This window comes from Callorhinus ursinus, unplaced genomic scaffold (assembly GCF_003265705.2).
Source record: "Callorhinus ursinus isolate GAN/ISIS: 27379988/994484 unplaced genomic scaffold, GSC_fseal_2.0 scaffold14, whole genome shotgun sequence".
NCBI lineage: Eukaryota > Metazoa > Chordata > Mammalia > Carnivora > Otariidae > Callorhinus > Callorhinus ursinus.
This window is the reverse complement of record NW_027397076.1, coordinates 9,626,458-9,652,304: the sequence shown is the minus strand read 5'-3', so window position 1 is coordinate 9,652,304 and position 25,847 is coordinate 9,626,458. Positions and strand designations below refer to the sequence as shown.

At 36.0% G+C, this 25,847-nt stretch overlaps 1 protein-coding gene across 2 annotated transcripts; it reads left to right on the top strand.

The window, feature by feature from the left end:
• The first annotated feature begins 431 nt into the window (after positions 1-431).
• On the top strand, positions 432-25,341 carry ACTR6 (actin related protein 6). 2 transcript variants are annotated; one of them, XM_025882531.2, is made up of 11 exons: positions 432-558; positions 2,557-2,674; positions 3,089-3,157; positions 6,963-7,086; positions 8,366-8,501; positions 8,591-8,647; positions 16,252-16,350; positions 16,441-16,519; positions 21,067-21,238; positions 22,673-22,811; positions 24,633-25,341. In XM_025882531.2, exons 1-11 carry the CDS (start codon positions 491-493, stop codon positions 24,760-24,762), a joined length of 1,191 nt encoding a protein of 396 aa, XP_025738316.1. In that variant the 5' UTR covers positions 432-490; the 3' UTR covers positions 24,763-25,341. The 2 variants fall into 2 exon arrangements, with proteins under 2 accessions (XP_025738316.1, XP_025738317.1); XM_025882532.2 differs by having other exon boundaries at positions 3,089-3,170; positions 6,997-7,086.
• Positions 25,342-25,847: the final 506 nt, after the last annotated feature.

Below are 25,847 nucleotides of genomic sequence, written 5' to 3'. Positions count from 1 at the left end.
TTTAAGGGTGGCTGGACCCTACAGTCGAATGGGCATTGGCGGGAATGAGGCTGAAGAGACTTCATGTCCAATTCCATGCTGTTTATGGTTTTGCACTTTATTCCTTAGGAAATGTCACTGAACAGTACTACTCGAAAACACACATACACAGGCACAAAGCTGTAGGTTCACCACGGAGATTAGAAGAAACTTGTAGGAGCGACTCAGTATGCGAAGTAGAGGACAAATATGCAATGCAATGGGCGAAAAAGCACTGAGCTGTTTCCACTCTTGTTGGATCTCTCCCCGACGTAAACCGGTTAGACTGAGAACTGCACAACCCCTAACCCACAGACAGAGAGGGCCGTCTCTGGCTTCCGGCGTCCTCAGTTGCTAAGGGAGACCGGAAGCACCCTTACGCTCCGCCCGGCAAACCATAGAGTACCGGAAAAAGCGGGAGCGGAAGTGTCAGGAGGAGAAGGCGGCGGCCGGCCGTTTGGTTCACGTTAAAATGACGACCCTAGTGCTGGATAACGGAGCCTACAATGCCAAAATCGGTTACAGCCATGAAAATGTGTCGTAAGTGTTCTCTCGGTCCTTAGGACAAGACAGACGCCTAGTGGTTTCACAGACTATCCTTCATCTCAGGATCACAGTAAACTGCAGATGTCTCTACTTGGCGCTAACCTGCGCCAGAGGGATGCTCTGGGTGGAGCTGGCTGACTGGGATGCTTTGAACTGTTACTTTGGTGTTAATTTAAGCTACGCGGCCCCGGAAGTGGGACATACGTTTCCTTTCGTAACAGGAAATAGCTCAGGAAAATAGGCTTCTAGAGAAGCGGTTCCTGTTGGAGGGGTGCGTACAGAGTTGATGAACCCACAGGAATCGTGGACATTTATGTGTATTTACGTATTCTTGAAGGCGCAGTTGTGTCTTTCATCAGGTCCTCAATGGATTCTGTGACCCCCAAAAAGTTTAAAAACAGTTCTTACTGATTGGAGACGTTGAAGGCTTCGTGTCTAAGCCCTTCGTAGTAATCATTGGCCGACCCGGTTGATAGAGTTGATTTAACAGAACTACTACAATGGCATTCATTAAATATATATGTTATATATGTATATAGAGAGAAGAAAAGATGCTTTTCTTCTGTAATGTTTACAGGGGATTCCTCCTTTCCTTTTTTTCTTTTTTGAAGAGGACAATCAAACCGCGTAGGAATGTAAATTGTTAGTCTTCTGGAAAATGTTTTGGCAAGGTGTATCATTGTTGTTATCCTTTGACACAGTAATTCTGTTATCAGTCACCTAAGGAGTAAGTTAGAAGTGTTTGATAAGAGTAAATACAGGATGCTCTATATTATAGGCATTGTGTATGGTAAAAAACAAAAATGGAATGCAACCTGAATAATCAAGAATAGAAATTTGACTAAAATTATAACCATAAGATTGATTACAGTGCAGTTTTTAAAAATCACGTCCTCCTGTCGCCAGATGGCTCAGTGCGTTGAGCATCAGACTCTTGATTTCGGTTCAGGTTATGATGTCAGAGTCTGGGATTGAGCCCCGTTGGGCTCTGCACCCAGAGGGGAGTTGGCTTGAGAGTCTCTCTTCCCTCTGCCCCAACCCCTCCTCGCCCCTGCACTCTCTCACTCTCTCTCTCTAAAATAAATCTTTAAAGAAAAAATCATGTCCTCAAAGAATATTTAAACATATAGAGAAAATGACAGCAAAGTAAATGAAAGAAGCAGATACAAAACATTTTTACATTATCCCAGTATCCTTTCCCTCTCTCTCTCTCTCATCTCTCTCTCCCCCTCCCTCCCTCCTGCCCTCTTCCCTCCCTCCTTTCTCTCCTCCCCCTTCCCTCCACACACATGTACACATGTATCGTTGATGATGACTCTAGTTTGTCTTTCTAACCAGATTGTAAGCCTATGGTGGACAGCAACCATATTTAAAACTACTTCTTACTTCTGTACCCTGTAGTATCTTGCTAATTGAAACTCTTTGGCATCCTAGAGACTTAGTTTTAATGGCAAGAATGTTGAATCTGTAAATCTTTTCCCAGAGTGGTATTAAGATTTCCACGTTAGAGGGTCGCCTGAGTGGCTCAGTCAGTTAAGCACCTGCCTTCAGCTCAGGTCATGATCCTGGGGTCCTGGGATCAAGCCCCACAGGGCTCCCTGCTGGGCGCAGAGTCTGCTTCTCCCTCTCCCTCTGTGTGCTTGCGCTCTCTCTCTTAAATAAATAATAAATCTTTAAAAAAAAATTTTCCACATTAAAGCCAGAAAGACCAGGAACTTTACCTAAGCCCTGACTGTCATCTGTGTGATGGCAGGATCAATACCCACCTGGAAGGATTTCTTAAGGATTACTTGAGAAAGATAAAGGGTCCAGTGTAGAGTCTAGTGCATATTAGAACTTAAAAACAAACAAACAAACATTTTTTAATTATTTGAAGACAAAATGGGAAACACTGGTTGTGGATATTTTTTGTCACGGAGGGGGGTGGTTAAGTAATTGTATTTTTTGGAAGTGAGTATTTAGGGAATAATTATATTATTTCTTTGTTTATAGGGTAATTCCTAACTGTCAGTTCAGGTCAAAAACAGCACGTCTTAAAACTTTTACTGCTAACCAGATAGATGAAATAAAGGACCCTTCTGGACTCTTTTACATCCTTCCTTTTCAGAAGGTAATTCAGTTATATGTCATTTCTAGCAATGTAGACCTAAATGTAAAGACAGTTTTTAAATGTATAATTAAGATTTTGTATGTATGGAAATATTTTTAGATCTCTGAGAAAAAGTTATTTAAATTTTAAATAAGATCTTATTAAAACCAAAAATTGAAATTAAATTGTCTTCTTAGCAATAAATGACCATAACTTAAGTTACTGATTGTGGGTACTGAATTTTACTTGTTTATGTTAAAGCTAAATGAGATGAACACATTAAAAAAAAAAAAGTAAGTATGGAGTGGCATCTCCTTAAAAAATGTTTGTGTAGTGAACGTAACCATAAAAAGAAATTAGTGGTTTAGACTTTATTAATATGATTTTTAAAAACTATTCAAATATTTGTGATAATTTATACAAGAATTTTTTTAGGGCTACTTGGTGAATTGGGATGTTCAAAGACAAGTTTGGGATTACCTTTTTGGAAAAGAAATGTATCAGGTAACAAATTGGAGTATGTATTCAAATTTCTATTTCCATGTCTTATTCAAATGAAAAATTACAGCAATAAGAATTAGTAACTCATGTTAATGCAAGAACCAACAGGATAGGGTATAAAGCTAGTTTACGCCTTAATATGACTTAAATAAATCTGTTGCACATGTTCACTGTGTATTTATATCCATCATATTTTTAACTTTTAAAAATTATATATACTGCCAGAATATACATATATATGAAGAGTAGTACATGCTTGAGATTACTTGTGCTAAAATCTGGTAGGGAAGAGTGCATGGTATGAAAGTGAATAGACTCAGAATTTCTACTGAATAGTCTTGTGCTGAAAGTTGGCTCACACTGGCTCATGAGAACCAATTACATGCATCTCTTCCCAACTCTGTGTTCAGAGTTTGGTGACTTCAGGATAGCTGGAAATCAGCCACTGTGACAGTATTTATAACACAGGAAGTGGTAAGCCCTGCAAATCAGAGCTTTTCCCCTGCCCTCCCCACCCCCGGCCCTGGAGATCTGGTTGTTGAACATTTACCAGCACACACTGTAAGATGAGATTGCAGGTGTATGGACACTGTTTCATAGGCAATGTCAAGTCATGGAAGGGAAGACTTCTGTGGTGAGAGATACGTTTGGGGAGGATGATCAGATTTCTGATTTAGAAAAATACTTGCTGATAATTATGCTAGCAGTACAAAAGACAATGAGAAGAGAACGGAGGCAGAAAGGGCGTTGAGAAGGCAGTGGCATTATTTCAGGTGAGATATAAGGCAGTATCAGGAGAGAGGAAAGGCCAAGGGCAGATTCTAGAGAGTAAGTCTGGGATTGGAGTTGAAGGTAATTGAGGTGTCTAGCTTTAACTTTTGAATATGTTTCTAGTATACATTTACGTCACTAATATACTGTCCTTAGTTTTGATTTTTTAAATACTAAATAAGTATAAATGAATAGAAGTGGAATTTGAGGTTAAGAGAGTTTGTGTGAAACTCAAGATTATTCACATCTACTATTATTAGACCAATTCACTATCTCATTTTTATTTTCACAATAAAATATTTTTGTCCACATAGCTGAATTGTGAATATTATGTGAGAATTTTGTGCTTTTTTTGGGGGGGGTTCCTTTTTTTTAATTTTAAGTTCAATTAATTAACAATATAGTGTATTATTAGTTTTAGAGTTCAGTGATTCATCGGTTGCATACAACCACCCGTGCTCATTCCATCAACGTGCCCTCCTTCATGCCCACCACCCAGTCACCCCATCCCCCCCACCTCCCCTCCAGCAAGCCTGTTTCTTTCCTATGCTTAAGAAGTCTCTTATGGTTTGTCTCCCTCTCTAGTTTCATCTTGTTTTATTCCTCCCAGGTTTTTGGTTTGTTTTTTTAACTAACCAGAATCATGCTGTATGTATTGTTCATGTGCTTTTTGGAGATGTTCTCAGCCTAGCACACTCCTTTTATCCATTCTGTATTCCACAGAAATAGATGTTTGGGTTGCTTCATTCTGCTGTTATAATTATTCCCACTTTTGTGCACAAACTTGGGTACAGGGGCTGAAATTTGAGGGGAACGGTGTCAATTTGAGCCCTTGGCAATCTGAGGTGAAGGCGTGTTGACTTGGCATTTAGCAGGTGACAGGCCGTGCACGCTGACTCGGGCAGGAGGGCAGCTGGACCATGAATTTGGGGCCCACAGGCCGATGGCATCGTGTGTGACAGGGACATGGCTGGTTTTGCTTTTAATTTTTGTTTTTCTGGGAAACTTGATCACTCCCTCTATTCTAAATGAAAGCCTTGCTGGATAGAGTATTCTTGGCTGTAGATTTTTTCCTTTTAGCAGTTGGAATCTATCTTGCCACTTTCTTCTGACCTGCAGAGTTTCTGCTGAAAAACCCACTGATAGCTGTATGGGGTTTCCTTTGTATGTACCTGCTTTCCTTTCTCTTGCTGCTTTTAAAATTCTCTCTTTCTCACTACTTTTGGCCGTCTTATTTACTTTGTGTCTTGGTGCAGACCTCTTTGGGTTGGTTTTGTTGGGGGTTCTCTGTGCCTCCTGGATCTGGATTTCTCTTTCCTTCCCCAGATTCAGGAAGTTTTCAGGTATTATTTCTTCAGACAAATCTGCCCCCTTTCCTCGCTCTTCTCCTTCTGGGATCCCTATCATGCGACTGTTAGGCCTGACAGCGTTGCTCAGTTCCCTGGGTCTATTTTCTTTCTGTGTATTTTTCCCCCCTCTCATCTGCTTGGCTTGATTGCTTTCCATGACTCTGTCCTCCAGGTGGCTGGTCCTTTCTTCTACTTCCTCTTGCTTGCTATTTATTCCAGATAGTCTATTTTTATTTCCATTTAGTAAATCCAATAGCTCTAACTGGTTCTTTTTTACATCTCCTAGCTCTTGGTGGAGGGTCTCAAGGAAGTCCTGAAGTCCTTCCTCAATTCCAGCGAGAATCTTTATGAGCGTTACTTTAAATTCGCTATCAGACATATTACTTATCTCCGTTTCGCTTAGGTCTCCTGCTCTGATTTTGCCCTGTTCTTTGATTTGGGACACATTCCTCTGTCTCCTCATTCTGTCTCTTGAGTTGTCTGTTTTTCTGTGTTAGGAAAGTCAGCTACGTCTCCTGCACTTGAAAGTAGTGGCTCTATGAAGAAGAGGTCCTGCAGTGCAATGTCTGTTCCCCAGAACCTGGTGCTTCAGGGGGTGTCTCCTATGTGTGTTGCTCCAGGGGGTGTCCTACCGTTGTGGCTGGGATGTGTTTGCCTTCAGTCCTGTTGTCTGCGATGGCTCCCTGCCTGTTGTGGGCAGAGTCTGGTGCCCGTGGTGTTAGTGGGCTGCTCCGGGGCTGCCTCGGGCTTGAGTTGAGTCAGACCAGATGTTTGCCAGAGATGCAGTAGCACCAAACTGCAGGCACTGTCCCTGTGTCGTCCCCGGAGAAGCTTTTTTGGTGGGTGGGGCTTGCAGTCAGACCAGCTGCCTGCCCTCAGCCCACTGCTGGGGTCACAGTCAGATGGGTGTGTGGTTATCTTCCCCTCTCCCTGGGGCAGGACTCACTCTGGAGTGGTGCTGACCTTGTCTGGGCCGCTCACACACTGCCAGGCTTGTGGCACCGCTTTGACGGGATCTTGCCAAGAGCGATCAGAGGGGTTGGATCTGCTTTGCTGTGGCCTCTTGTCTATGCCGGGCTGCGGAGAGTCTGTTCTGCCAGTTTTCGGGCTGCTTTTTGGGTTATTTATGCCACGTGGGTGCTCTCTAGGCGGCCACGCGGCAAGAGGTCAGCACAGGGATGTCCTGCTCCGCCATCTTCCCAGCAGCCTCTGAATTTTGTGCTTTTAATGTCTGTAGTGTAACTTTAGGTATAGTGAATGAATATTCAGTTTTTAATGCTTCTTAAGGGTGTGGGAGAGAATTATGTAAACATTAAATATGCTAAAGCTTCTGGCCTTTTAACTTTGAAAACAAAACATCTAATGCTTGAAGTTATATTATTCATTACGTTTGCATACTGATCTTCAAACAATTTGATAGTACCGTTTTATTAATGCTACCATTAAGAGAGTTAAAATTAAATAATAAAGTGATGAATTCTGTAATCAAACTTCTCGGTTCAAATCCTAGCTATGAACCTTGGTAACTTAGTCAGCTCTTTTGTACCTCAGTTTACCAATTAAATGGGGTTAGTAACAAGACTTGTCTTCTAGGATTATTGTGAGGATTTAATGTTAGTTTATATATGTAAAACAAGTGTTTTATAACTACAAAATTATAAAACTTGGGGGATTTTTTTCTCTCATAGGTTGATTTTTTAGATACCAATATTATTATTACAGAACCATACTTTAACTTCACTTCAATTCAAGAATCAATGAATGAAATCCTGTTTGAAGAGTATCAGTTCCAAGCAGTCTTAAGAGTAAATGGTGAGTTAAAGTTTTGATTGCGGTTTATTAATGGAAATATGGATACGAATAGGGTAAAGAGAAACACTTAAAATTCAAGAATATTGGGTGACATTCTTTTATATTTGAAGAAAATAAAACATGGAATTTAAAAATTAGATGGACTTTTAGAGATTATCTACTCAGACTTTTCTTTATCTTAATATTAGTACAGTATTTTCTCCCTAATGCAGTTACTAGCCACATGTTTTTTTTTAGGTGATCTCTATGTGGGGCTCAAACTTACAACCCTGAGATCAAGAGCATGCTGTACCTACTGAACCAGCTAGGTGCCCCCTTAGCCACATATTTTTAATTTCTAAAAGACTATTGTTTCTGAGGTAGTTACCTTTTCTGCCACTGATGTGTTTGCTATCATTATTAGTATTACTGATTGAAATAATGTTAATAGCTCAGCCTGCCACTATGTGGAAAAACAATCTGAAAATATCATCCAGAAGTAAGTTTATGAAAGACTAGAATTACATTACATGACTGTACAATGAAAGTATTCAAATATTTAGCTTGAGTAATTTAAGTCCATATGAGTGATATTATACTATAATGGTTAAGAGCACAGTCTCTAGAACAGTGTTCTTCAAGGGTGATTTTGCTCCTTGGGGACATGGGCAATGTCTGGAGACATTTTTTGTTGTCACAACTGGGAGGGTGCCATTGGCATCTAGTGGGTAGAAGACACAGATGCTGCAAAACATCTTTAAATGAACAGGAAAACCTCCAGCAACAAGGAATTACCTGGCCCAAAATGTCAGTAGTTTTGAGGTTGAGAAGCCTTGCTCCAGAATCACCCTGCCCAGGTTTGAATTTTGGCTCCGTTGTTTTCTAATTGTATGACATTGGGTATATTATTTAACTTCTCTGTGCTTCAGTTTCTTCATCCATAAAATGGAATTGTTGTGAAGATTAAAACACAAATACTCATGGAGTTTTTAGAATAGTGCCCAGCATGTAATAAATGCTCATAATTAAGTTATAGTGTTAAAATAATTAAGTCATGAATATTTACCTTTAAAAATTGATCACAAAATTTTTAAAATCACATTTACCACAAAAATGTGATGTTTTAGTTTAAATGCTTCAGAGAGTTTGTGACAATTATGAATATTATTTTAAATTAGCATACAGAAATAAAGGAAAGTTTTTGTCTTTGTGCTTGCCTTAATTTGTTGCCTTTCTTTATTGCTTTAAATTAAGTACACTTTTATTTAATGCAGGTTTTTTTTTATCTTTTTCTAAATAGCTGGTGCTCTCAGTGCACATAGGTATTTTCGAGATAATCCTTCCGAATTATGCTGTATCATTGTAGATAGTGGATATTCCTTTACACATATAGTTCCTTACTGTAGAAGTAAAAAGAAAAAAGAAGCAATTATTCGGTGAGTTGTATTCAATTTTCATGTTTTTCTTAGGTTAAAACTGAATGAAAGGTATGATAAACAACCAAATTTGAATTCTCCCTTTTTAGGATAAATGTGGGAGGAAAACTCCTAACCAATCATCTAAAGGAGATCATCTCTTACAGGTAATACATAGCTTTGATTTGGGGTGGGCGGGGCAGGGTTTGGGTTGACTGCTGGTGATGAACTTTTTAAAAGTAATTACAATTATTCTTTAACCATTAGTTGTAACTTCAGGCAACAATTCTATATTATTGCTTTAAAAACTATATCACATATATAAATGCAAATACAGTTCAAATTGAAAAGCTTTCTAGTTGGGCGCCTGGCTGGCTCAGTCAGTGGAGTGTGCAGCTCTTGATTTGTGGGTTGTGAGTCCAAGCCACAGTAGGTGTAGAGCCCATTAAAAAAAGAAAAAAACGAAAAACGAAAGCTTTCTAGCATAAAAAATTGCTAGTGTCCACCAAAATTTAGATATTTCTGAATTCCAAGGAGTTTAATATGTTTAATATTTTAAAATTATAGAAGTTATAAATATTATACATTATAAAACAAATTAAAAATGCATTTAAGGAAATAAGGGTTTCAAAGGAAAATAAATCTCTACCTCCCCTTTCTGTCTCTCATGTCAACTCCATTCCACACAAAGTATGGTCTTTACACTGTATTTATCTTTTATATTTTTAGTCTCTATGAGCCTTAATAATATTGATATTTCAGTTTGTGAATTAACCAATATTAGTTGACTATCCATCATTAAAAGATGAGGAATTAGTGTACTTAGTCACATCCCAACTCTTCTCCCTTTCCTAAATTTTGTTTATGCTATTATTTTAATTTTGTTTAAAAACTTGTGAGATTTTTTTGTTTTATAAGTAGAATTCTTAAATCTCAATTTTTCACTACATTAACTTTGGCTGGTATGACCCCCTCAGTATCTCTTAGCTCGCCTCTGTGTCATATGAGAAAATAAGTGACTCTGCATTTCCTTCTGCCTTTCCTTCCACGTTTTCCTTCTTTCTTCTGTCAGATGTACCATAATTTTTTAAACAGCTTTATTGAGATATAATACATATCCACACAGTTCACGCATTTAAAGTGTACATTTTCAACGGGGTCTAGTGTATTAGAACATTTTCATTACCCCCAAGAGAGACCCACTCCCCGTATCCTTCCTACCCAGCTTTAGCACGTTTTAAAAAACTTTTTATTTTGAAATAATTACAGACTCAGGAAGTTGTAGAATAGTACATAGAGCCTTGTGTAACCTGAGTAACATGTTATATAACTAATACACTATCAAAATGATAAAATTGACACTAGTACAATTGTTTCCAGTTTTCACCATTTTTTACATGCATTTGTGTGTATTTCTTTGCAGCTTTATCCCATGTATAGATTCATGTAAACACCACCACAGTTAAGATGTAGAAATATTCCATCACTCCAAAGGAACTCCTTTGTGCTACCCCTTTATATTTGCTTCCCCACCACGTCCCTCTCCCCTGGCAATCTCTAATTTGTTTTCCACTTCTATAGTTTTGTTATTTTTAGAAACAGAATCCTATCATATGTAAGCTTTTAGACAGTGACTTTTTTCATTAAACATAATGCTATACCATTTCTTCTTAATTATTGAGATAACATTTGCATATGAGTTTTTACTGTAGTTAAGTCTTGCCTTGCTTATACATTAATTCTAAAAATGGAAGGCTCATAAATAGCATATACAGTGTTAAGGTTATATGAATGTTATTCATTGTAGAACCAAACAGAATTGGGCTCGGTTTTAAAAGGTTTAGATATTTAGTTCCTGTATCCCCATCAGATTAGAAGCAGCAGATTTGAAAGGCAGAGAAAGTTGAGACAGATGAGGATGTTAACCAAAACCCAGGCAATCTGAGTCTAGAGCCTGTGCACTAAATCATTCATTCCTCCATGCTGACTGAAAAAATTCATATATATTAAAAAAGGTAGGCTGTTGAAGTTGAACTTGAAAAGAACAACCTGGCAAGAATATTTAGAAATAGTTTTGGGAGGGGCGCCTGGGTGGCAAGATCGGCTAAGTGTGTCTGACTCTTGATTTTGGCTTAGGTCATGATCTCAGGGTCTTGAGATCAAGCCCTGTGTAGAGCCCTGTGGCGGGCTCTGCGCTGAGCAAGGAGACTGCTTAAGATTCTCTGTCTCCCTCTCCCTTTGCCCTCTCCCCCCGCCGCCACCGCTCACACACTCACACTCTCTCTCTCTAAAAGAATAAAAATAAAAAGTTAAAAAAAATAGTTATGGAAAAGGATAATAGTGAAAGGAGACTTTCTCTAGTGGATGATAAAGCATTTTAAAATTGTAATAAAGTGATACTTAGATGAAAATTAAATGATAGATCAGAGAGATTGAATAGTTAATTCTGAATCAAACATTGTAAAAAATATATATATAAATATTGATTATTCAAGAAAGGGTACAGGGAAAGTTGGTTATTTGGAGAAAAATTTTCCTTTGCCTCATACACTAGAGTCCAAATGGGTTTAAGACTTAAATATAAAAATAAAACCACAACAAGGAAATATTTAACTGAGTTGTTAAGAATAAAAATAGTAGAAGCAATAATAAAGGATATAATTTTCCTACATCTTTTTTTTTTTTAAGATTTTATTTATTTAGGGGTGCCTGGGTGGCTCAGTTTAAGCATCTGCCTTTGGCTCAGGTCGTGATCCTGGGACCCTAGGATAGAGGGAGCCAGCTTCTCCCTCTCCCTCTGCCTCTCCCCCTGCTCATTCTCTCTCTCTTTCTCTCAAATAAAAAAAAAAAAACTTAAAAAAATATTTTATTTATTATTTGAGAGAGAGAGAGAGAGAGTGGGAGTGGTAGGGAGGGACAGAAGGAGGAGAGGCAGAGAATCGAGCAGACTTGATGCTGAGCACAGAGCCCAATGCAAGGCTCGATCTCATGACCCTGAGATCATGACCCAAGCAGAAACCAAGAGTCACACGCTCAACCGACTGAGGCACCCCGGTGCGCCCCACATACACTTTTAGCCCGGTGATGGAGCACTGGGTGTTATACGCAAACAATGAATCATGGAACACTGCATCAAAAACTAATGATGTCCAATGACTGAACCACTCAGGTCATGGTCCCAGGGTCCTGGGATCGAGCCCCGCATTGGGCTCCCTGCTCTGCGGGAAGCCTGCTTCTCCCTCTGCCACTCCCTCTGCTTGTGTTCCCTCTTTCACTGTGTCTCTCTCTGTCAAATAATAAAAATCTTAAAAAAAAAAACAAACTAATGATGTACCGTATCATGACTAACATGACATAATAAAATTTAAAAAAAGAAAAAAAACCTTTTTATTGAGGTAAAACATACAGAAAAATTTACAAACCTTGAATGTACAACTCCGTGAATTTTTAAAAACTGAATATACCCAAGTAACCAGAACACAGCTCAGGCAGAATATTACCAGCACTCTAATCCCTCTTTGTCCTCTTCTAGTCTGGAAAACCACTGATTTCAAGCATTTGTAAACAAAAGTAATATAAACCTGAGAAATAAACTTGAAACAAATATGACACCAGGTTGTTAATCTTTAATACATTAAGGGCTCTTACTAATCCTCAAGAAAAGCACTACCTTGGTATACAGTGGCTAATAGATGATTCTCAGAAAACAAATGGCCAGTGGCACAGATAGATAATCATTAGAATTACATAGAGTCAAAGGATATAAATGGATAATTCTCAGACATAAAAAATGTCAAACATCTGTACTAATTACAAATTCAGTTAAAATATTGAGCATTTATTTAGGAGGTTGGGATATATGAGTTAACAAATAAGAACTTCCCTTTTTTCATGGCACTTCCTAGTAGAAAAATGCAAATTAAAATACCACAACTTTTACAGTCCAAATTAATAGAATTTTTTTCAAAAGATGATGTTGCAAAAAAAGATAATGTTGCAGATTGTGATGCTGGCTGCTGATTAGAGCATAACTTGAAATAACTTTTCTGGTAAACAGTTTGACAATACACTAAGATACTAACAGTATTTCAGATTCTGTGTCCTAGAGTATGAATAAATGAGATAATCTGAGATACAGATAAAAATACCTGTATTGCATCAATTTTGAGTTTTCTCACATCTCTAGTTGGGATGGATCTTCCAATTGTTGGTACCTTAGAATTGTCATAGTTAAATCATCAACTTTTCTTCTCTTTGGTGCAACAGTGAATCTTGCAGTAGAATATGGTGTATATGAAGATAACAAAAAGCAAAAGGAAATAATAATAATGTTTTTTAATTACTGAGTATAAGGACTATGCTAAACACTTTACATGTGTAATTAGAATCGCTTACTTCTTACAGATGTGGTAAGTCGGTGATCTTATTATTACCCTTTTAGAGTTGAAGAGATTGAGTCCCAAAGAGGTAAAGTAACTTGGTTGCTAAGTTGTGATTCAGCCAAAGTCTCTGGGGCACCTGGCTGGCTCAGTCGGTAGAACATGTGACTCTTGATCTCAAGCTCATGAGTTCAAGCCCCATGTTGGGCATAGAGCCCACCTAAAAACAACAACAACAACAACAAAACCAAAAGTCCACGTTTATAAACACACAAGTATCTTTCCTCCCTGATCTAAACTTCCAACACTAGGAACATTAATAAATACATTTTAATAGATCCTCTAATAAATATTATGGGGCGGTAAATAACCATATCTTTAAAGAACGGTAGCATAAGAAAATGTGAGATGATACTGAGTCTAAAACAATAAGTATATGTAGTATATATGTGTAGAAATAAATATTCAAAGGGAATAACTTCACATTTTTGTTATATCTTTTTTTGTATGTTTTTTATTGAAGTATAGCTGATACAATGTTAGATTAGTTTCAGGTGTACAACATAGTAATTTGACAACTCTATACTTTATGCTGTGCCTACTATAAATGTAACTACCATCTGTCACCAAAAAATGCTATTACAGTACATTGACTATATTCTCTATGCTCTACCTTTCATCCCTGTGACTTACTCATTCTGTAACTGGAAGCCCATACCTCCCACTCCCCTTCACATATTTTGCCCATCCCCCTACCCTCTCTCCTCTGGCAATCACCAGTTCTCTGTATGTATGGGTCTGTTTTTGCTTTGTTTTGTTCTTTAGATTCCATATATAAGTGAAATCCTATGGTATTTGTCTTTCTCTGACTTACTTCATTTTGTATAAAGCCTTCTAGGTTCATCCATGTTGTCACGAATGGCAAGATCTCATTCTTTTTTATGGCTGCTTAATATTCCAGTGTGTGTGTGTGTGTGTGTGTGTGTGTGTGTGTACATACTACGTTTTCTTTATTCATTTACCATCATTGGACACTTGAGTTGCTTCCATATTTTGGGTATTTTAAATAATGCTGCAATAAACAGGGGTGCATATATTTTTTCAAATTATTGTTTTTGTTTTCTTTGGGGAAATACCCAGTAGTGGAATTACTGGATCATATGGTAGTTCTATTTTTAATTTTTTGAGGAACCTCCATACTGTTTTCCACAGTGGTTACACCAGTTTGTATTGCCACCAACACACATGAGTTTCTCTTTTTCTGTGTTGTTACCAACACTTATAATTTCTTCTTTTTTTGATACCAGCCATTCTGACAGGTGTGAGGTGATATCTCATTGTTTTGATTTGCATTTCTCTGATGATAGTGATGTTGAGCATCTTTTCAGGTTTGTGCTGGCCATCTGTATGTTGTCTTTGGTAAAATGTCTATTCAGGTCCTCTGCCCATTTTAATCAGATTATTTGTTCTTTTGGTACTGGGTTCTAAAATTTATGTATTTTGGAGATTAACCCCCTATCAGATAAATCATTTCAGATAAATCATTTGTAAATATCTTCTCCCATTCAGTACGTTGTCTTTTCATTTTGTTTGGTTTCCTTCACTGTGTGAAAGACTTATTTCAGTTTACTCCCGATAGTTTATTTTCGCTTTCATTTCCTTTGTGTGAGGAGACATATTTAGAAAAATGTTGCTAAAGCCGATGTCCAAAAGATTACTGTCTATGTTTTCTTTAAGGAGTTTTATGGTTTCAGATCTCACATTTAGGTCTTTAATCCATTTTGAGTTCGTTTTTGTATATGGAGTGAGTTTTCCCAGCACTGTTTATTGAAGAGACTAGCTTTTCCCTGTTATATATTCTTGCCTCCTTTACCGTAGATTAATATAAGCATGGGTTTATTTCTGGGCTCTATGCTGTTCCATTGATCTATATGTCTATTTTTCTGCCAGTACCATACTGTTTTGATTACTACAGCTTTGTAGTATATCTTGAAATCTGGGATTATGATACCTCTAGCTTTGTTCTTTTTTTTAAATTTTATTTTATTATGTTATGTTAATCACCATACATTACATCATTAGTTTTTGATGTAGTGTTCCATGATTCAATGTTTGCGTATAACACCCAGTGCTCCATTCAGTATGTTTCCTCTTTAATACCCATCACCAGGCTAACCCATCCCCCCAACCCCTCCCAGAACTCTCACTTTGTTTCTCAGAGTCCATAGTCTCTCATGGTTTGTCTCCCCCTCCGATTTCCCCCCCTTCATTTTTCCCTTCCTACTATCTTCTTTATTTTTTTAACATATAATGTATTACTTGTTTCAGAGGTACAGATCTGTGATTCAACAGTCTTGCACAGTTCACAGCACTCACCATAGCATATACCCTCCCCAATGTCTATCACCCAGCCACCCCATCCCTCCCACCCCCCCACCACTCCAGCAACCCTCAGTTTGTTTCCTGAGATTAAGAATTCCTCATATCAGTGAGATCATATGATACATGTCTTTCTCTAATTGACTTATTTCGCTCAGCATAACACCCTCCAGTTCCATCCACGTCATTGCAAATGGCAAGATTTCATTCCTTTTGATGGCTGCATAATATTCCATTGTATATATATACTACATTTTCTTTATCCATTCATCTGTCGATGGACATCTTAGCTCTTTCCATAGTTTGGCTATTGTGGACATTGTTCAGCTTTGTTCTTTTTCAAGATTGCTTTGGCTATTCAGAGTTGTTTGTTGTTCCATATGAATTTTAGGATTATTTGTCCTACTTCTCTGAAAAATACTATTGCATTTTGATAGGGATTACATTGAATCTGTAGATTGCTTTGGGTAGTATGGACATTTTAATAACATTAATTGTTCTAAGCCATGAGCATGGAATATCTTTCCATTTGTTTGTGTTGTCTACAGTTTTTAAAAGCATCTTTATTTTCCTTATTAACGCTGTGTTTCTTGGGTTCACTCATCAGATATTTATTAAACATCTAGTATGTGTCAGGTACTGCGTGTTAACTCACTACTATGATCAGAAAAGAAAGTGCAGAGAGTTAAGTCATTTTAGCAAGATTCTATTCAGAATGGTTGGAGGAGGAAAAAGTTTGCTCTCTAATAAATGTTATCTTATTTAAAGCCTTTGTTTTCAGTTTCTTTCTGCGAACTGGATTAATATTTGCTCTCAGAGGGATAATGCGGAGATTAAATATAGTGGAAGTGTGATCATTCTATAAAGTTGAAAATATTTTACACATTCAAAAATTTAATATTTTAGAAAAATCAGTTACCCAAAGATTTAATTCCAGAAAAAAGATTTTAAGTAATTGTAAATTATACTTATATTTTTCCATTTCAAATTTTACAGTTTTTATTTCTGTTTAGGCAGCTACATGTTATGGATGAAACACATGTGATTAATCAAGTGAAAGAAGATGTGTGCTATGTGTCCCAGGATTTTTATAGAGATATGGATATTGCAAAGTATGTATAATAGTAATCTAAGAATTAGAAAGTTGATTCTTAGGTAATGCTATACATAATTATTTCACAAGTCTCTATTTTATTTTCCAGGTTGAAAGGAGAAGAAAATACAGTAATGATAGACTATGTTTTGCCTGACTTTAGTACAATTAAAAAGGGCTTTTGTAAGGTAATTTTAAAAATCCTCAATGACATTGCTTGAAGTGACCACCCCAGTCAGATCTGAAAAACATCTAGCTGGATTTAGTAGAGTCTAACAGTTGTTGATAACTGCTTTTCTGCTGACCATTTCTCCAGACACAAGTGTATAAATAATTAATCAATATCTCATTAAAGTTATTTAGAGAAAAAACCATCAGCTGAATGATAGCACATGGGAAAAATCTGGAGATAGTATCATTATTTATATTATGATTAATCCTTTTCTGTATTCTTAAGAATTAGTTTAAATCCAGTTAGAAGTTGGTTATTTGCCAGTTGTGAAAGTTATTGACATAGCTGATGTGGCTGAATTTTACTTGTTTGGTCTGATATGATCGAATTATAGTTGAAAAGGGCAAAATCTGGTGCACTTTCAAAGTGTTGAGAAGCAGTTTTTCTTGGATGTCAAAATAATTTCTCCTTATCTTTGATCAGCTCAGGTAAACTCTCAGTTCTGTTTGGGTAAATGTGAAGTTTGCCCTTTAGCTGACTTGATGGAGGACTGTTGGGAAGTTAAAAATCTTTGGTCAGAAATGTAAGCATGTTTCCACAAGGAAATGTTTATGATATCATTCATTGCAGTATATTTTAAAAGAGTGAAAAATTGAGAAGAGCCCAAATATCCACTAATGGAGGAAAATAAATAAATTTTGATATATTCATATTATAAAATAAATGGTAGTGAAAATGAAGTGGAGCTACATGATAATCATGTATATATCTCAAAAACATGTTTCTGTCTAAAATATCTAAGACATAATGATATCTTTAAGCAAGTTTTAGGAAGATATGTATATTTTCAGGCTGTATGGAATAATTTATGTTGCTTAGAAATAAAGTATGAAGTAAAGGTATAAAACTGCATTGTGAGTGATAACACCAAATTCAAAGGGGGAGTATTAATTGATAAAGCTGTATCAAACTAGTTGATGAATACATGGGTTTTATACCTCTTTAATTTTATACTTCTTTTAATTATTCTTCCTTATATGCCTAAAATTAAAAAAAATTTTTTTGGACATATTATTGAGGTGAAATACAAATCAGAATTCTGAGGAGGCCTCATAAAATTGAAATCACTCTGTAATATTCTTAGAGACAAATACTTGTGGAAGGACCTAGGTTGGGTTTCAAAAGTGGGTGTTGGGACAGATTATGAGGTCAGGTTGCCTGTTCATGAGCTGGAAGCCCAAGTCCTCTGTAAGATATCGAAAGTATATTTTTTTTCTTTACAGGACAATGAAAACTGCAAATAATAGATAATACCATCTTCATATATTATTGCTCATCAAAACACTCCAGTTATATAAAACACCTATGGATAATTTGCAGCATTTTGTAGCGATAGTGGTGGTAATCTGTATTTCACAGGGATGGGCCCTGAGTAAAGTCTCAGTGATTGCCAGTTTCTCCAAACCTGACTGATCATTGTTACATTGCGTTTTTATTTCAAAAGTAATAGTTTAATCTTTACTTTGTCAATTAATGTTAAAATTTATAATTTTTTCACCGTGTCCTTGACCTTGAACAATGTGGCAGTGAGGGGTGCCAACCGACATCCCTCCCCCCATGCAGTTGAAAATCTGCATATACCTTGACACCCCCCACCCCCACAAAAAACTTAGCTACTACTAGCCTACTGGTGACCAGAAGCCTTACTGATAACATAAAGTTGATTAACACATATTTTGTATGTTATATGCATTATATACTATATTCTTGCAATAAAGTAAGCTAGAGAAAAAATGTTACTAAAAAAGTCATAAGAAAAAGAAAATACTTTTACAGTATCGTATTGTAAAAAAATTTGTGTATAAGTGGACCCATGTAGTTCAAACGCATGTTCGAGAGCTACCTATACATGTTAAATCATGTGTATATTGAAAAAAAACCCCCAAAAATACAAACAAAAAAAAATCACGTATATATCTTAATAATTTTAAGATTTAGAAACAATTTTATTTAGTATATGTTAGGATTAATCCTAAAATGTGTAATTTTCAGAAGAGTAAAAAAAGTTATTTTGAATTTAGTACTTCATTAACTTTATTTTTGCCTGATATGCAACAACTCTGATGAAAGTTGATATATGTTTATGAAATTAGAAAAACTACATAAAATGAAAAAAATTATTATTTGAGTGCCCTTAGCCTTAGGATATTGTTAAAACTTGGATTTTGATAGTTTATTCAAGAATATTTTTAAATAATTGGGAAAATGTACAATCTTCATTTTCTAGTACTTATGATAGTAACAAAAACAATAATAAGCTCTGTAATATTGTTACTGATTACAACTGATACAAATTGCAATTTTATCTCTTATCAGAAAGGGGATGCCTAGTGAAATGTAATGTACTTGATGGACTTAAATTGAGAAAATCTGGCTCACGATTAATGATTATAGGAACAGTTTCTGCAGAGCCATTGTAATTTAAACTGATCATTTCTTTTATAGTATTGGACCAAATTTATGAGGCTGTGTAGTAATCATGGCCTACATTGACTAACAGCAACTCCCAGTAGCCCTTATATATTCCTTCTTTTGTCTGTGTCTAAAAAATCTTTTTTGGAGTTGTACTCTTAGAAACTACTTGTAGTTCCACATTATATATTGATGATTAATGGATTTAGAGCCAATATTCAACAAGGATATCTAGTTCTGGCTCTTTCCCCTAGTTTAGATATTTGAGCCTGGGACAATCACATGATCCTCTTCTCTAAAATCTGGGTAATGGACTACATAATCACTAATGTTTGTCAACTGAATTTCTCCCAAGTGTGCATCAACTACTTTGAGTGTTGACAAAGTGAGTTATATCCTTCAAACTCAAGCCAGTATCACTTTTAAGTGAATTTATAAATTTTATAGGAGATATTTTCCTTTCTGCCCAAGAAGGAAGAATACTCTGAGAGGATACTTTCCTCTTTGCTACTGTAACAGTTTATTGGGTTAAAAGTTTTCCTTTCTCTTCCTAAAGTATTATGAGAATTGTGTAATTTTTGGATATTCTTATTTAAGAATAATGTTTCGAACTTGGAATTTCCAAATTCCAAATAATAGAATTCAGAATTATAGCCAAGTTAAGAGAGGAAATGTAGTGGAAGGAATATATTGTATGTGCTTTTGATTATTAGATGAATGATCTCAAGCAAGTCATGTAACCTTGCCAAACCCAATTACATCATTAATAAAAGGAAAATATGCCTACCTCACGGGGTTATGTGAGAGTTCAATGGGATAATGTATATAAAATGCCTAATACAATGAATGGCACATTGTTGACTTACATGCTGTTATTCAAGAATTTATTGAGTACTCATTATGTGCTAGGTAGTAGACATGTGATGGTGAACAATATAAACTATGAAGGATAATATAGAGTGATAGTGGAAAATAATGGAGGGACCGTTTATTTGGAAGTCAGCAAAAGCCTCTGAGGAAGCAGAAATCTGGACAGAGAATAGATGACTGATTATATTAAGGGGTCTGTAATATTCTTTAAATACATTACTTGTTAGTAATTATTAATATTTTTATATATTTTAAGTATTTTTTACTTGTATAAAAGATTGGGTTATGTGCTGTTTCAGGAGGAAAATTGCATATATAATTGCAAGTGAATGTCTATAATTGAATCTAGAAGAGCTGATGATTCTTAGTAAAATTGGAAGGACCATTATTTTAATGATGTAGAGTGTTGTAGAAGATTATTGTTTCTGGTCCCTTCAGGAACACAGCTCAGCAGAAAATAACAAGAAAATTGCATTGATGAAGTCCATGGATTTCAGATTGATTTCTGAAGATTGAATAAATGAATTTAAATATTTAGGTTTTTTGTACAAGGGAAAAGGGAAATCTTTTGGGGGGGCAGGAAAGCAAGGTTTATTAATAGCAAAGTGATAGTACAAAGCTCCCAAGGAGGGAGGAGACCTGAAGGGGTTGCCTGGGAAAGGGGAAATCTTGATAGAATACAGCCACAAGATCCAGTAAACATCTAGAACAGGAAAGTGGGGGTGCCTGGCTAGCTCAGTCTGTAGAGTATGCAACTTTTGAACTTGGGGTCATGAGTTCAAGCCTCATGTTGGGCGTAGAGCTTACTTAAAAATACATACATACATACATACATGCATACATAGAGTGAAAGTAGGTAGTAGTGATAGAAATGTAAGACATACTACATGTTTTTTAGAGTATGTTCTTTGTTCTCTAGGAACTGAAGTTGGTCTGTTATTATAGGCAGGTTAAGAAGTTCCCTCTCCTCTGTTCTCCTTTCTTTCTGTTTTAAAATGTAAGGAATAAGGCCGGATCATCGTTTGGGGAACATCTGCATTAGAATGAGCAATTATTTATTCGTGTGGTTTAGGCAACAGAGAAGGCCACATTTTTCTAACTTTTGAGAATCCTGAAACTTCCAAGAACATGGTTAATATGTTAGTAATAACATGTTACTAAATGTTATTAGTTGTATGGACTAGATAATGTAGCTTAAACTTTATCTTATTTTTCTTTAAGCCAAGGGAAGAGATGGTGTTAAGTGGAAAATATAAATCTGGGGAACAAATTCTTCGTCTGGCCAATGAGAGATTTGCTGTTCCAGAAATACTCTTTAATCCTTCTGATATAGGCATTCAAGAAATGGGTATTCCAGAAGCTATTGTCTATTCAATTCAAAACTTACCTGAAGGTACATAAAGTATTGAATGGGAATGATATTTCTAAAAAAAAACTCATAAGCTCTGTGAACTATAGAGAAATCACCTGAGTTTTCTAAGTAATTTCAGGCACGTGGCAAGCCTGTTTTATTTGCAGAGATTTCAGGTCCCATAGTGCACTTGAATAATTCTTTATTGGTCCTAGATTAGAAATTTGGCACAGGGAAAGTTATGGTTTGCTTAAACTTGAAGAAATTAATCTCTTCATGACTGTTAAAGTCCTGTATCTGTTTTAGAAAAGTTTTAATTTAACTCAAATTACATGGAATAGAAATTTATGATTTAACGAAGTGATGGTTTTTAGCTATTGATGGGACTGGTTTGTCCTTTCAGTTTTATTTGGACTAATATACAGGAAGTTAATTTTAATGAAGCTGAACCATGGTGCTTCTCAGTGATGTGTGGGTTCTCCTGAAGCAGGATTCACCTAAATCATTTTCTAGAGTTCTAGAGAGAACTTTTATATCTTGAAAGTGTCTTCCTAGTTCATAAGGAACAGTGCAGGCATTGGAGAAAATCTAGCTCCTGCAATTTTTTAATGTCCCATTAAAAAAAAAAAATCACATAATGCCATCACCTTAATGTAGTTATTTTGCAACTGTTTTTGTATTAATGTCTCATTAATTTCGTGTTTTATGTAAAGTTGCAGGTAGTGCTGTACAGCATTTTATACTGTACTGCTTTAATGCCATGAGACTCAGTGTCAGTATAAGTGAACTGTGTGCTGCTTTTGTGAACAGAAGCCTTAGGTGTGGTGGTCATTACTTGTTAATTCCTCATAGATTTCCCTGTGGTGGCTTTTAATACCAGCTAACCATATGGCACCTAATAAGGTTTGCTGTCTTGTAACTTTGAGTATAGAACATAAGATCCTTTATTATTATGGATCATGAGTATTTTTCACTGTCAAATGTAATGTTGCACAATAAATAGGTCTGTCTCAGTGAGATCACATGGAAGTTTGGGCTTCCAAGTTAAAATGCCTTGAAGGCCCTCCTTTTTAACCTTACCTTAGCTCACAGTCTCAGCCTACAGAAAGACCTCCTCCATTTTAGGGAAGAACAAGTATAATTACCAAACTTCTGCTAGAATGTTACTCATTTATGTATCAGCTTACATGTGTATATAAGGAGTCAGTAGTTCAACCTCTTCACCTTAGCCTTTCTTTTAAAGATCTGTGAGGTCATATTTCACTCTGTTTAATGGGTCAATTTTTGTAAACTTTAACTTCATTATAAAATCTTATAAATTATAAGTAATTTTTATGGTTATTAAAAAGTTATATGGTTTCCCAACCGGTAACTATAACTGTTTGCTCTTGCCTAAGCCTTCATATCTATCTTTCTGGAAAGATAAGTAAACAGGTTTTCTGATGCCTTTTCTTCTTTTTTTTTTCCCTCTTCAAGAAATGCAGCCGCATTTTTTTAAGAACATTGTTTTGACAGGAGGAAATTCCCTTTTCCCCGGATTTAGAGATCGGGTTTACTCAGAAGTTCGATGTCTCACTCCAACAGATTACGATGTTTCAGTTGTGCTGCCTGAAAAGTAAGTGTTGGCTGATACAGAAATAAAACATGCAAGTCATTTTGTAGATAAAATGGTCAATAGGTAGACTTGAGTTTAAAGCCTGGTTCTAGCAGGTTTATTTCACCTTTGGAATCCTCATTTTCCCTTTCTCAAAAATTAAAATAATGAACCTGACGTTTCAGTGGGCTATGGCAGCTTCAAGCTAAGATGCTAAGTGTAGTTCCTGAGGAAGGAGCTTAGTGGGGCCACATCCTGTTCAACGTTTTTACCTTGTAAATAAAGAAACAAGGGCCCATGACTTGGCAGAGGCCTTATAATAAGTTATAGGCCTTAAAATAAGTTAATAGCAGTGACCAGGCTAAAATCTAGTTCTCTTTATCTTGAGTTGGGAACAAATACATGTCTCTTACCAAAAATATGTCTAAATAACACCCCCTAACCGCTGTCCCAGTCTTAAGTTGCCAGGCAGAGTTGCAAATAAGACTCCATATACCTGACTTTTTTTTTTTTTTTGAGAGAGAATGAGTGAGCGAGGAGAGGTTGTGGGGAGGGGCAGAGGGAGAGAGAGAATCTTAAGCAGGCTCCATGCCCAGCACAAAGCCTGACACAGGGCTCGATCCCTTGACCCTGAGATCATGACCTGAGCCAAAATCAAGAGTCACTTAACCGACTGAGCCACCCAGGTGCTCCCCATATACCTGACTCTTAATTTTAGAGTTTTGTTTTAAAGTAAAGTAGAATTTTTCTAAATCATTAGCTGTAAATAGAAGGCCCTCATCTGCTCACTTAATTTATAGCTATCAGATTAAAGAATAAATAATTGTTGGATATTGGAATAATATTTGTCAGCATTAATGTTCGTATACTTTGTAGAAAATGAAGCATACTGGATTTTTATCCTGTGTATTTATTTTATTATTATTTTTCCACCATGTTTCATTATTCCCCACGAATATTTTTTTTTTTTGCCTTTTTTCCCCCTACACACTTTTTATCCTGCATTTGAAATGCAAGTCATGCATACATTACAGCCCAAGGGATCCACAGAAATAATTTTTATTCTTTTATTCATCAAATCTTTATTGTACATCTGTTTTATATATGTATGTATGTTATATATATGTAGGTAAATATATATTTAAAGGTTAGGAAATACAATGAATAAAAACATTTATTAACTTTTCATTATTTTTCAGATTTTAAACTGATTTGGAGGAGAGGAACAGTACAAATAGAATTGAGTCATAACACAAGTATAACCTTGGTTGAAGATAAAACCAAACTAAATGTTTTATGTGTTCTAGTTTTACTTACCATGTCCTACCATGTAAATGTTTCATTTATTAGAGGTAACAGTGTGGCAGCAAAAGCACAGACTAAAAAAAGTTCTGGGTTAAAACGTAGTCCCGCACTTAACCTCTCTGAACTTCATTTTCCAAATCTGTAAAATGAGAGAATAGTTGTAGTTGTTTCATGGGTTCTTGTGCAAAATAGATGACATATCTTTGCCACATACAAAATTTAGGTCCAGTTATGACAGTGTTTTTCCTTTTATGCATTTTTGACCTATTGTATTCTTGTTTTTTATTAGAAGTAGAGGGTCTATAAATTCAGGGCACAGGGGAAAAAAAGAACACTTAGTTGTACTGGTGACCAAGGTTCTTTTCTTTCTTAGTTTACCTTATTCCTGTGAAGCTTATGCTTATTTTCACACTTTAAGTGATTTTCTGTTAAATCAAGTTGGGTAGAGACTGCCACGTTTTAGTTACTAATGAATGTTTTCTGTCATTTCAGTTCTGTAAAATCATCTGGGTTCACTTATTTTAACTTTATTTTTAGCCCTATTACTTACGCCTGGGAAGGTGGAAAATTGATATCAGAGAATGACGATTTTGAAGATATGGTAGTAACAAGAGAAGATTATGAAGAAAATGGACATAGCGTCTGTGAAGAGAAATTTGATATTTAAGAAACATTCTGAATTAAAGTTTTGACTGGTTGTGATTGAAAGGTTTAATTTCAATTATCTTTTAAAAGTAGGTTAAGGACCTGTGTCACCTTTCATCCTAAGATAAGCTCTTAAACTTATGTAAATACTTTGATCCTTGGCTAATTTTCAAAGGTTTCTTAGCTACATTATTACAGTAAACTGTATCTCAGCTCATATTTTCATTTAGGAGTTAGACTACCATAACAGTGCTCACATTGTTCCTGAGAGTAGGTTAGCTTTCATTAGAAGATGAAAGAGTGAGTGCATTTTAAATTTAAGTCCTTATAGCTGAGAACACGAACGTACCTGTCTCACTGGTCAGTTTTCCTTGGAAGGCTGTTTTGTGTGACTTTGAGTAGGGAGGGATTAGCTAAAGTGTTCTCTGGCTGATATGATTTCTCTTTTATAACTATTTTATCTAAAAATTGTCATTTTTATTTATACATACTAAAGTTGGGAAGACTAATCTTATTTGTGTTTTACATTTATTTTTTATTTAGAATAAGTTGGAAAGGGTGGAAACCAAAGCCAGTTTATTAAAGTGCTTTTTGATCAGTACTGTGTTGGCAGAAATGTATTATTTCATTCATAAAAATACTGTACTATTTTTTAGGATGAAAAGAAATTTGAAGTTAACTCAGGGTTGGTCAAAAACTCTTGAAACAAATGTTAGTGGTTTGTTTTAAAAATGCTTATATGGGGTGCAAAAAAAAAAAAAAAACCCTCATATGACTCACAGTAGACACAGTAAGGTGTTAAAAGCTACAGATTTCCCATTTAAGGGAACAGCTGGTAATGACGTTAATGAATGGAGCAGGTAGGCTTCTGTGCTTGCAAACAGTAGGAACTCATTTGTGCTATCCTAAGCAAAGCAAAATTTATCAGTAGGACAGAGTTTTTTAAAATTAGAAGAAAAGACTGGACCAACAGCCTTAGGAAGGATAAAAAACCAGGATAACCTTAGGAATCTAGGTTACAGAAATTGAGAAACAGTCCTTTTAGAGCCCTGCCATCAAAATAGCTTCTCTATTTTCTATCTTAATGTCATTATGTTCATGAATCAA

Excerpts from the sequence above, each read along its gene's own strand:
- ACTR6 (XM_025882531.2), top strand. The coding sequence starts at position 491 with ATGACGACCCTAGTGCTGGATAACGGAGCCTACAATGCCAAAATCGGT. Across the intron at positions 559-2,556 it reads TACAGCCATGAAAATGTGTC|GGTAATTCCTAACTGTCAGT; the intron begins GTAAGTGTTCTC and ends CTTTGTTTATAG. Across the intron at positions 3,158-6,962 it reads TTGGAAAAGAAATGTATCAG|GTTGATTTTTTAGATACCAA; the intron begins GTAACAAATTGG and ends TTTCTCTCATAG.